At 40.4% G+C, this 11855-nt stretch overlaps 1 protein-coding gene across 2 annotated transcripts in view; it reads left to right on the top strand.

Annotated features, from left to right (window-relative positions):
• The window catches only part of ASH1L (ash1 (absent, small, or homeotic)-like (Drosophila)), a 251011-nt gene that overhangs the window by 97447 nt on the left and 141709 nt on the right, over window positions 1-11855 (top strand). For both annotated transcript variants that reach the window (XM_011928346.1, XM_011928345.1), the window contains exon 3: window positions 2675-7238. In XM_011928346.1, coding sequence (XP_011783736.1) covers window positions 2675-7238 — 4564 coding nt within the window. The remainder of the gene's footprint in view (window positions 1-2674; window positions 7239-11855) is intronic.

The following is an 11855-nucleotide window of genomic DNA, read 5'->3' as shown; positions in this document are numbered from 1 at the left end:
CCTGCTTCAGCCTGCTGAGTAGCTGGGACTACAGGCATGAGCCACTATGCCCAGCTAATTTTTGTATTTTTAGTAGAGACGGGGTTTCACCATGTTAGGCTGCTCTCAAACGCCTGACCTCAGGTGATCCACCTGTTTTGGCCTCACAAAGTGCTGGGCTTACAGGCATGAGCCACTGCACCTGGCGTTTTGTTTTTGGGGTTTTTTTTTTTTTTTTTTTGAGACGGAGCTTTGCTCTGTCACCTAGGCTAAAGTGCAATGGCGTGATCTTGGCTCACTGCAACCTCGCCTTCCCAGGTTCAAGCAATTCTCATACCTTAGCCTCCCAAGTAGCTGGGGTTATAGGCGCCCGCCACCACATCCAGCTACTATTTGTAGTTTTAGTAAAGATGGGATTTCACCATGTTGGCCAGGCTGGTCTCAAACTCCTGGACCTCAGGTGATCTGCCCACCTCAGCCTCCCAAAGTGGTGAGATTACAAGTGTGAGCCACTGCACCTGGCTGGGTTTTTTGCTTGTTTGTTTTTTGGGTAATGTTTTGAGATTTTAGGATGTAGAGTCTCAATATTGTGTTTTATAGTAATTCAAAATAATTATTTTTCATATACTTATATAACTAATTTTCTATATATTGAATAGATGAATTTTTTGTTTGTTTTTGAGACAGAGTCTTGCTCTTTCACCCAGGCTGGAGTGCAGTGGCACAATCTCTGCTCACTGCAACCTCTGCCTCCCAGGTTCAAGCGATTCTCCTGCCTCAGCCTCCCGAGTAGCTAACAGGCACATGCCACCACCCCCGGCTAATTTTTGTATTTTTAGTAGAGGTGGGGTTTCACCATGTTGGCCAGACTGGTCTTAAACTCCTGACCTCAGGTGATCTGCCTGCCTCAGCCTCCCAAAGTGCTGGGATTATGGGCGTGAGCCACCATGCCCGGCCTGTTGTTTTTATTATTTAGAGATTTGGGATGTTCTCCTTTATTATATATAACTTTGTTTCATAACTGTGTAAAAAACTTCCAAACTAAAAACCATAAAGTTAGATGCATAGAGGTCTAGCTTCTATCCCTGTTTACTTTCCCGTAAGTCACTATTTTCGCTAATCTTTGGTTCATTCCATTTTAAAATATAATCAATATGCATATACATATTCTTTATTCCCACTTTCTTATACAGAAGGTATATTATATGTATAAGGCATAGCATATTATAACCATTGTTCTCAACCTTGCTTTTTTCCATTTAATAATATATCCTGGAAATCACTCCATAGCACTATATTGATGTCTCCTCCTACTCCTCCTACTTTTGTTTTTGTTGACAGTTTCTCAGTATTCCATTGTACAAATGTACCTTAATTTATTCAGCCAGTTTCCTGTAGATAATTGTTTGCATTTTTTAGGGTTTTTAAAATATTAAAATAGTGGTGCATTTTGGACCCTTGTGCAGACATTATATTTTTAAGAGTGTATCTTGGATAGACCCTCAAAGTAGGATTTCTGGGTTAAAGGATGTAGTTAAATGCATATGAAATTTTTGTAGTTTGTAACTAGATTGTAGCATTTTCCATGCAGTACATTTTCATACATGCTTGAATTTGGTTTTACGTTTTCTATGCTGTTTAATTGGTTTGTCTTTTCATTTGTCACTTCTATACTGTTTCAATGATTGGGGCTTTAAAAAATAATATTTGGTATGGTTATTCTCTGGCTTTTCTACATTTTAGGTTTTTCTAGCTGTTCTTTCACACCTGTTTTCCCCATTGAACATTATAATCAATTTTTCTGAATGCCAAAGAAATCTGTTGGTATTTTTATTGGGATTGCATTAAATTTATAAATTTGCTTAGGGAAAATTATCTTTATGTCTTCCTATCCACAAACACAGTATAACTTTACGTTTATTCAGTTCTTTCATAAGTATTTTATAGTTAGGAAGAACTCTTTAGTGGTTATCCAGAAGTAAAACAGACTATTGTGTGAAGTAGTGAATTTATTTCTAGAGTATATAGTGAGGATTCATGAATTAGACAGCAGTTTACAGTAAATGACTTAGATGTTGCTCCCACTGTAAGATTTTATATAAAAACACATTCTGAAGAAAATATGAATGTTTAAATTGTCTTTCCTATTCCACGTTAAGAGAGAACTCTACTGCTTACTCAAGACCATAATTGAGAATGAGTTATAAAAGAGTAGAAGTAGGTTAGGGATTGTCTTCTATAGGTTTAGAATCATTTAAGTCAATGAAGGAGGTAGGCAGTAAACTATTATTTTAGATGAAGACCATGGGATACGGTAGCTAAAAATAATTTTCTTTTCAAAAATGGTACCTTCATATGCTTCATTTATATTTACCCAGTCAAAAGTAAGATGAAAATAGACTATTGATTTGCCATTTTAAAAATGTCAAAAGTATCAGGGATATTTCTAAAGACCCACTAATATGTAGTTTTATTGTGTTGAAAGTCAACAAAGATAATATACCATTATAGCCTCTCATATAGCAGCAGATGAGCTAACATACTGTGACATTGGTATAATATTAGTTTTTTTTAAAAGCCTCTGTTGCCTATTGTATATCTGATATGTGATCCATTAGTTTGTTGGATTGTTAAGCTAAGCTGAAGTGGTATAAGGTTTACTGCCTCTTTAACTTTTTTCTTGTTCAAATTTTAGGACCCTTCAAAGTTGTACAAGAAAGCAGATGATGTTGCAGCCATTGAATGCCAGTCTGAAGAAGTCATCCATCTTCATTCACAGGGAGAAAACAATCCTTTGTCTAAGAAGCTATCTCCAGTACACTCAGAAATGGCAGATTATATTAACGCAACACCATCTACTCTTGTTGGTAGCCGGGATCCTGATTTAAAGGACAGAGCATTACTTAATGGAGGAACTAGTGTAACAGAAAAGTTGGCACAACTGATTGCTACCTGTCCTCCTTCCAAGTCTTCCAAGACAAAACCGAAGAAGTTAGGAACTGGCACTACAGCAGGATTGGTTAGCAAGGATTTGATCAGGAAAGCAGGTGTTGGCTCTGTAGCTGGAATAATACATAAGGACTTAATAAAAAAGCCAACTATCAGCTCAGCAGTTGGATTGGTAACTAAAGATCCTGGGAAAAAGCCAGTGTTTAATGCAGCAGTAGGATTGATCAATAAGGACTCTGTGAAAAAACTGGGAACTGGCACTACAGCGGTATTCATTAATAAAGACTTAGGCAAAAAGCCAGGAACTATCACTACAGTAGGATTGCTAAGCAAAGATTCAGGAAAGAAGCTAGGAATTGGTATTGTTCCAGGTTTAGTGAATAAAGAGTCTGGCAAGAAGTTAGGACTTGGCACTGTGGTTGGACTGGTTAATAAAGATTTGGGAAAGAAATTGGGTTCTACTGTTGGCCTAGTGGCCAAGGACTGTGCAAAGAAGATTGTAGCAAGTTCAGCAATGGGATTGGTTAATAAGGACATTGGAAAGAAGCTAGTGAGTTGTCCTTTGGCAGGTCTGATCAGTAAAGATGCCATAAACCTTAAAGCCGAAGCACTGCTCCCCACTCAGGAACCACTTAAGGCTTCTTGTAGTACAAACATCAATAATCAGGAAAGTCAGGAACTTTCTGAATCCCTGAAAGACAGTGCCACCAGCAAAACTTTTGAAAAGAATGTTATACGGCAGACTAAAGAAAGCATATTGGAAAAGTTCTCAGTACGAAAAGAAACCATTAATTTGGAGAAAGAAATGTTTAGTGAAGGAACATGCATTCAGCAAGACAGTTTCTCATCCAATGAGAGGGGATCTTATGAAACCTCAAAGCATGAAAAGCAGCCTCCTGTATATTGCACTTCTCCGGACTTTCAAATGGGAGGTGCTTCTGATGTATCTACGGCTAAATCCCCTTTCAGTGCAGTAGGAGAAAGCAATCTCCCTTCCCCATCACCTACTGTATCTGTTAATCCTTTAACCAGAAGTCCCTCTGAAACTTCCTCACAGTTGGCTCCTAATCCATTACTGTTAAGTTCTACTACAGAACTAATTGAAGAAATTTCTGAATCTGTTGGAAAGAACCAGTTTACTTCTGAAAGTACTCACTTGAATGTTGGTCATAGGTCGGTGGGTCATAGCATTAGTATTGAGTGTAAAGGGATTGATAAAGAGGTAAATGATTCAAAAACTACCCATATAGATATTCCACGAATCAGCTCTTCCCTTGGAAAAAAGCCAAGTTTGACTTCTGAATCCAGCATTCATGCTATTACTCCTTCAGTTGTTAACTTCACTAGTTTATTTAGTAATAAGCCTTTTTTAAAACTGGGTGCAGTATCTGCATCAGACAAACACTGCCAAGTTGCTGAAAGCCTAAGTACTAGTTTGCAGTCCAAACCATTAAAAAAAAGAAAAGGAAGAAAACCTCGGTGGACTAAAGTGGTGGCAAGAAGCACATGCCGATCTCCAAAAGGGCTAGAATTAGAAAGATCAGAGCTTTTTAAAAACGTTTCGTGTAGCTCACTATCAAATAGTAATTCTGAGCCAGCCAAGTTTATGAAAAACATTGGACCCCCTTCATTTGTAGATCATGACTTCCTTAAACGCCGATTGCCAAAGTTGAGCAAATCCACAGCTCCATCTCTTGCTCTCTTAGCTGATAGTGAAAAACCATCTCATAAGTCTTTTGCTACTCACAAACTATCCTCCAGTATGTGTGTCTCTAGTGACCTTTTGTCTGATATTTATAAGCCCAAAAGAGGAAGGCCTAAATCTAAGGAGATGCCTCAACTGGAAGGGCCACCTAAAAGGACTTTAAAAATCCCTGCTTCTAAAGTTTTTTCTTTACAGTCTAAAGAAGAACAAGAACCCCCAATTTTACAGCCAGAAATCGAAATCCCTTCCTTCAAACAAAGTCTGTCTGTGTCTCCTTTTCCAAAAAAGAGAGGCAGGCCTAAGAGGCAAATGAGGTCACCAGTCAAGATGAAGCCACCTGTACTGTCAGTGGCTCCATTTGTTGCCACTGAAAGTCCAAGCAAGCTAGAATCTGAAAGTGACAACCATAGAAGTAGCAGTGATTTCTTTGAGAGCGAGGATCAACTTCAGGATCCAGATGACCTAGATGACAGTCATAGGCCAAGTGTCTGTAGTATGAGTGACCTTGAGATGGAACCAGATAAAAAAATTAACAAGAGAAACAATGGACAGTTAATGAAAACAATTATCCGCAAAATAAATAAAATGAAGACTTTAAAGAGAAAGAAACTGTTGAATCAGATTCTTTCAAGTTCTGTAGAAACAAGTAATAAAGGGAAAGTGCAATCCAAACTCCATAATACGGTATCAAGTCTTGCTGCCACATTTGGCTCTAAATTGGGCCAACAGATAAATGTCAGCAAGAAAGGAACCATTTATATAGGAAAGAGAAGAGGTCGCAAACCAAAAACTGTCTTAAATGGTATTCTTTCTGGTAGTCCTACTAGCCTTGCTGTTCTTGAGCAAACAGCTCAGCAGGCAACTGGGTCAGCATTAGGACAGATTCTTCCCCCATTACTGCCTTCATCTGCTAGTAGTTCTGAGATTCTTCCATCACCTATTTGCTCTCAGTCTTCTGGCACTAGTGGAGGTCAGAGCCCTGTAAGTAGTGATGCAGGTTTTGTGGAACCCAGTTCAGTGCCATATTTGCATTTACACTCCAGACAGGGCAGTATGATTCAGACTCTTGCAATGAAGAAGGCCTCAAAGGGGAGGAGGCGGTTATCTCCTCCTACTTTGTTGCCAAATTCTCCTTCGCACTTGAGTGAACTCACATCTCTGAAAGAAGCTACTCCTTCCCCAATTAGTGAGTCTCATAGTGATGAGACCATTCCCAGTGATAGTGGAATTGGAACAGATAATAACAGCACATCAGACAGGGCAGAGAAATTTTGTGGGCAAAAAAAGAGGAGGCATTCTTTTGAGCATGTTTCTCTGATTCCCCCCGAAACCTCTACAGTGCTAAGCAGTCTTAAAGAAAAACATAAACACAAATGTAAGCGCAGAAATCATGATTACCTCAGCTATGACAAGATGAAAAGGCAGAAACGAAAACGGAAAAAGAAATATCCCCAGCTTCGAAATAGACAGGATCCAGACTTTATTGCAGAGCTGGAGGAACTAATAAGTCGCCTAAGTGAAATTCGGATCACCCATCGAAGTCATCATTTTATCCCTCGAGATCTTCTGCCAACTATCTTTCGAATCAACTTTAATAGTTTCTATACACATCCTTCTTTCCCCTTAGACCCTTTGCACTACATTCGAAAACCTGACTTAAAAAAGAAAAGAGGGAGACCCCCTAAGATGAGGGAGGCAATGGCTGAAATGCCTTTTATGCACAGCCTTAGTTTTCCTCTTTCTAGTACTGGATTCTATCCATCTTATGGTATGCCTTATTCTCCTTCACCCCTTACAGCTGCTCCCATAGGACTAGGTTACTATGGAAGGTATCCTCCCACTCTTTATCCACCTCCTCCATCACCTTCTTTCACCACGCCGCTTCCACCTCCTTCCTATATGCACGCTGGTCATTTACTTCTCAATCCCGCCAAATACCATAAGAAAAAGCATAAGCTACTTCGACAGGAGGCCTTTCTTACAACCAGCAGGACTCCCCTCCTTTCAATGAGTACATACCCCAGTGTTCCTCCTGAGATGGCCTATGGTTGGATGGTTGAGCACAAACACAGGCACCGTCACAAACACAGAGAACACCGTTCTTCTGAACAACCCCAGGTTTCTATGGACACTGGCGCTTCCCGATCTGTCCTGGAGTCTTTAAAGCGCTATAGATTTGGAAAGGATACTGTTGGAGAGCGATATAAGCATAAGGAAAAGCACCGTTGTCACATGTCCTGCCCTCATCTCTCTCCTTCAAAAAGCTTAATAAACAGAGAGGAACAGTGGGTCCACCGAGAGCCTTCAGAATCTAGTCCATTGGCTTTGGGATTGCAGACACCTTTACAGATTGACTGTTCAGAAAGTTCTCCAAGTTTATCCCTTGGAGGATTCACTCCCAACTCTGAGCCAGCCAGCAGTGATGAACATACAAACCTTTTCACAAGTGCAATAGGCAGCTGCAGAGTTTCAAACCCTAACTCCAGTGGCCGGAAGAAATTAACTGACAGCCCTGGACTCTTTTCTGCACAGGACACTTCACTAAATCGGTCTCACAGAAAGGAGTCACTGCCTTCTAACGAAAGGGCAGTACAGACTTCGGCAGGTAAGAGGGTTATTTTGTTACCTGTTATTTGTTAGAGAAATAGGTTATTTTCCACAGGTGCCTGATAAATGTAGATGAACTTTTAATCTATATGTCTTTTTTTGTTTTTTATAAGTATATTTTGAAATCTCAGTACTCATTTTCGTTAGATTTGAGAAGATAAGGAATGTCTAAGTTATTTTTTTTGTTTTAGGAAGAGGTATTATTGTCAAAAAGGAAAAAAAGAAAAATATAACTTTTGGAAACCAGGAGAAATGATTCATCTTTTTTATGTAGACAGGCTATTATACAAGTTTTATACAGACAAAGGGCTCATAGATCTGTTAGTAGTATGCAGGATTTCCCACCACCCCTGCCCTCCCCCCCATCCCAAGAGGTAAAAGGTAATGCTGGAAGGATTTTTAATGTATATTAATCCAGTAGTTATAAATGCATCTTTGTTACAGGAAGAATATGTTATTAGTACTATGTGTCTCATAATAAAAATTCAAACATTGGACATTTTCAGCATTGTAAAATTTAATTGAATATTCATCCAGACAGACTTCATTTTGCAGATACCTTTTGATGTCTTCATAAAAGCTGCTTCAATTAGAAAAAAGAAAAATCTAGGTAATGCATTTGTACATCTAGAAAGAATTGTACATCTTTTTCTCTCTTAATTATACACCTTTAAAGAATCGAGAAGATAGAAAACAAAGAGTAAGCATTTGCCATTCGAATAAAAGATTAGAAGTTCTTTGTGAGAGATCTTAAGCCTAAGAGTTTGTAAAATAACTCTAGGAAGTCCATAAACCTTCTGATGTTGTAAGTAAAATTATGGGTATATATGTTTGTGTATCTTTTTTAGTAGTAATCTAGAAAAATATCCGATTTTCCAAATTCTCTAAACCTCAGTATATTCTCTAAACCTCCTATATAATGGGATTTGTAGGGGTATTATGAAAAGTAATCACATAGTAAGAATGCAAATGTTAGTTACTATTATTATTTCCCTAAAAGATTTAAAACTTGTACATTAGGCTGGGCGTGGTGGCTCACACCTATAATCCCAGTGCTTTGGGAGGCCGAGGTGGGTGGATCATGAGGTCAGGAGATCAAGACCATCCTGGTTAACATGATGAAACCCATCCCTACTTAAAATACAAAAAAAATTAGCCAAGAGTGGTGGCGGGCGCCTATAGTCCCAGCTACTCAAGAGGCTGAGGCAGGAGAATGGCGCGAACGTGGGAGGTGGAGCTTGGAGTGAGCCGAGATAGCACCACTGCACTTCAGCCTGGGTGACAGAGCGAGACTCCGTCTTAAAAAAATAAAAAATAAAAAAACTTGTGCATTAGGGAAAAGATAAACCCCTCAAATACCAAGATTTTTTGTGCCTGATTTTCATTATTCATGAACTTTTGAAAAATTAAAAGTGGAGAATCTGAGTGTTCCTTAGCTTTTGACAATGTTTGTTTATTTTTTCATTTATTTTGAGACAGAGTCTCGCTCTGTTGCCCAGGCCGGAGTGCAGTGGTGCAACCTCAGCTCACTGCAACCTCCGCCTTTTGGGTTCAAGCGATTCTCCTGCCTCAGCCTCCCGAGTAGGTGGAACTACAAGTGCATGCCACCATACCTGGCTAATTTTTTGTATTTCTAGTAGAGACAGGGTTTCACCATGTTAGCCAGGATGGCTTGAACTCCTGACCTCATGATCCACCCATCTCAGCCTCCCAAAGTGCTGGAATTACAGGCCTGAGCCACTGCACCTGGCCAGCTTTTAACACTGTAAAGAGAGAAAAAGTCTCATGCTTAGGTCCATTCAACAAATAGTTTATTTAATCAGTAATAGTTATTAAATATCAGGTATTTACCAGGCATTCTACTTTGTGGGCCCTTATTATATAATAGAGAATGAGACACACAGGTTCATTGAGTCATGGAGATTATAGTAGAGGAGGTAAATAATAAACAAAAAATCACATTACATGTTGTTAAAATTGTAGTAAGGACTGTAAAAGGAAGAGAGTACAGCATCAAATGGGGAGCCTAACCCAGAGAAGTCTTTCCTGAGAAAGTGATCGTAAACTGAGACCTGGCAGATGTGCAACATTTAACTGGGTAAACAGACTCACTCATTCATTATTCATTCATTTACTTATTCATTTATTGAATTCCTAAAACATACAGGGCTATTCTAGTCACTGGCATATAAAATAGTAAACACCTGATATCTGACCTCATAATTTTCAGCTTAGTGAAGGAAGACAAACCATAGAGTGATAAGCAAATAAATAATGGCATATTTGAGAAAAATGCTATAAAGTTAATACCATAGAGTGTTATGATACAGATTAAAGGGCTGGCAAAGGGGGGTCTAATTAGATAGTTACTAGTTATGACTGAGGATAAAAAGTTGAGACTTAAAGGATGAGAAGCTGCAGCGAAGTCCAGGCGCACTGGCTCATGCCTGTAATCTCAGAACTTTGGGAGGCTGAGGTGGCCAGATCACTTGAGGTCAGGAGTTTGAGGCCAGCTGGCCAACTGGTGAAACCCCATCTTTACTAAAAATACAAAAATCAGCCGGGTGTGGTATCACGTGCCTATAGTCCCAGCTATTTGGGAGGCTGAGGCAGGAGAATTGCTTGAACCCGGGAGGCAGAGGTTGCAGTGAGCCCAGATCACGCCACTGCAACAGAGTGAGACTCTGTCTCAAAAAAAAAAAAAAAAAAAAAGCCACAGTGAAGAACACATTTTAAGATTTTCAGTTGGGAAGGAGTTTCAATATTGGATAAACTGAACAAAGCTTCATCATGGTGAGAGAGGAAATACAGAGTAGTGAGAAATGTGGCAAAAGAAGAGGCCAAACAATGTGTTAAGAATTTCGGATTTTATATTAAGAGCAAAAGACGAAGGAGTATTGATTTTAGGTTTGCTTTTTTTTTTTTTTTTTTTGAGACGGAGTCTCGCTCTGTCACCCAGGCTGGAGTGCAGTGGCTCACTGCACTCAGCTCACTGCAAGCTCCGCCTCCTGGGTTTACACCATTCTCCTGCCTCAGCCTCCCGAGTAGCTGGGACTACAAGCGCCCGCCACCTCGCCCGGCTAGTTTTTTGTATTTTTTAGTAGAGACGGGGTTTCACTGTGTTCGCCAGGATGGTCTCGATCTCCTGACCTCGTGATCCGCCCGTCTCGGCCTCCCAAAGTGCTGGGATTACAGGCTTGAGCCACCGCGCCCGGCCTAGGTTTGCATTTTTAAATGATCATTTTGCCTCCTGCATGAACTCTGGATGGAAAGGATAAAAGTAATTTGAAGGAAACTGGTTAATAGGCAATTGCAGTAGTCTAGATAACATGATGGTGCTTAGATTAGGTTAGTGGCAGGCTTATGTCTGAACATATGGGAGACTGGAGGTAACATGCACTAAGAGAGAGAAAACTATAGGAGGAGCAGATTTAGAGGAGAAAACAAGTTTTTTTTTCTTTTCTTTTCTTTTCTTTTTGAGACAGGCTGTCACTGTCGCCCAGCACGATCTCAGCTCACTGTAACCTCTGCTTCCTGGGCTCAAGCCATTTTCCAGCCTCAGCCTCCTGAGTAGCTGGGACTACAGGGGCAAGCCACCAATGCCAGGCTAATTTCTTTGTATTTTTTGTAGAGGTGGGGTTTCGCCATGTCGCCCAGGCTGATCTGGAACTCCTGGGCTCAAAGGGACCCTCCTATCTTGGCCTCCCTAAGTGCTGGGATTATAGGCCTGAGCCACCACTCTCAGCCCCTTTTTAATACATATAGTTTGAGGTGTCTGAACATTGAAGTGGAGAATTTGAGAAGGTCATTGGATATCTAGTTCTCTGGCTTAGTAGAGAAACTTGGCCTGGAGGTAAGAGCATTTCCTGTGAGTATTTGAAAAATTGTGTTTGGCGGCCAGGTGCGGTGTCTCACACCTGTAATCCCAGCACTTTGGGAGACCGAGGCAGGTGGATCACAAGGTCAGGAGATCGAGACCATCCTGGCAAACATGGCGAAACCCCATCTCTACTAAATATACAAAAAAGTTAGCTGGGTGTGGTGGTGGGGACTTGTAGTCCCAGCTACTCAGGAGGCTGAGGCAGGAGAATGGCGTAAACCCAGGAGGTGGAGGTTGCAGTGAGCCGAGATGGCACCACTGTACTCCAGCCTGGGCGACAGAGCGAGACTCCAACTCAAAAAGAAAAAGAAAAAAAGAAAAATTGTGTTTGGCAATATCATTCATTAAAAATGGCTTCTGGATGAAATAAAAGTTAGGAACAGAGTCTCAAAAACCTGCGCAACTTTATTACCAGAGCACCAAGAAAAATAATTATTTTCTAAAATAGCAGCTAAAAAAACATACTAAAGCAAGCACGGTGGCTCATGCCTGTAATCGCAGCCCTTTGGGAGACCGAGGCAGGCAGATCACTTGAGGTCAGAAGTTCAAGACCAGCCTGGCCAACATGGCGAAACCTATCTCTACTAAAATTAAAAAATTAGCCAGCAGTGCTGGTATGTGCCTGTAGTCTCAGCTACCCAGGAAGTTGAGGCAGGAGAATCACTTGAACCCAAAAGGTAGACGTTGCAGTGAGCCAAAATTATGCCATTGCACTCCAGCCTGGATGACAGTGTG

This window comes from Colobus angolensis, unplaced genomic scaffold (assembly GCF_000951035.1).
Source record: "Colobus angolensis palliatus isolate OR3802 unplaced genomic scaffold, Cang.pa_1.0 Scaffold77, whole genome shotgun sequence".
NCBI lineage: Eukaryota > Metazoa > Chordata > Mammalia > Primates > Cercopithecidae > Colobus > Colobus angolensis.
Note: the sequence above shows the minus strand (reverse complement) of the source record. Positions and strands in the feature narration are given on the sequence as shown.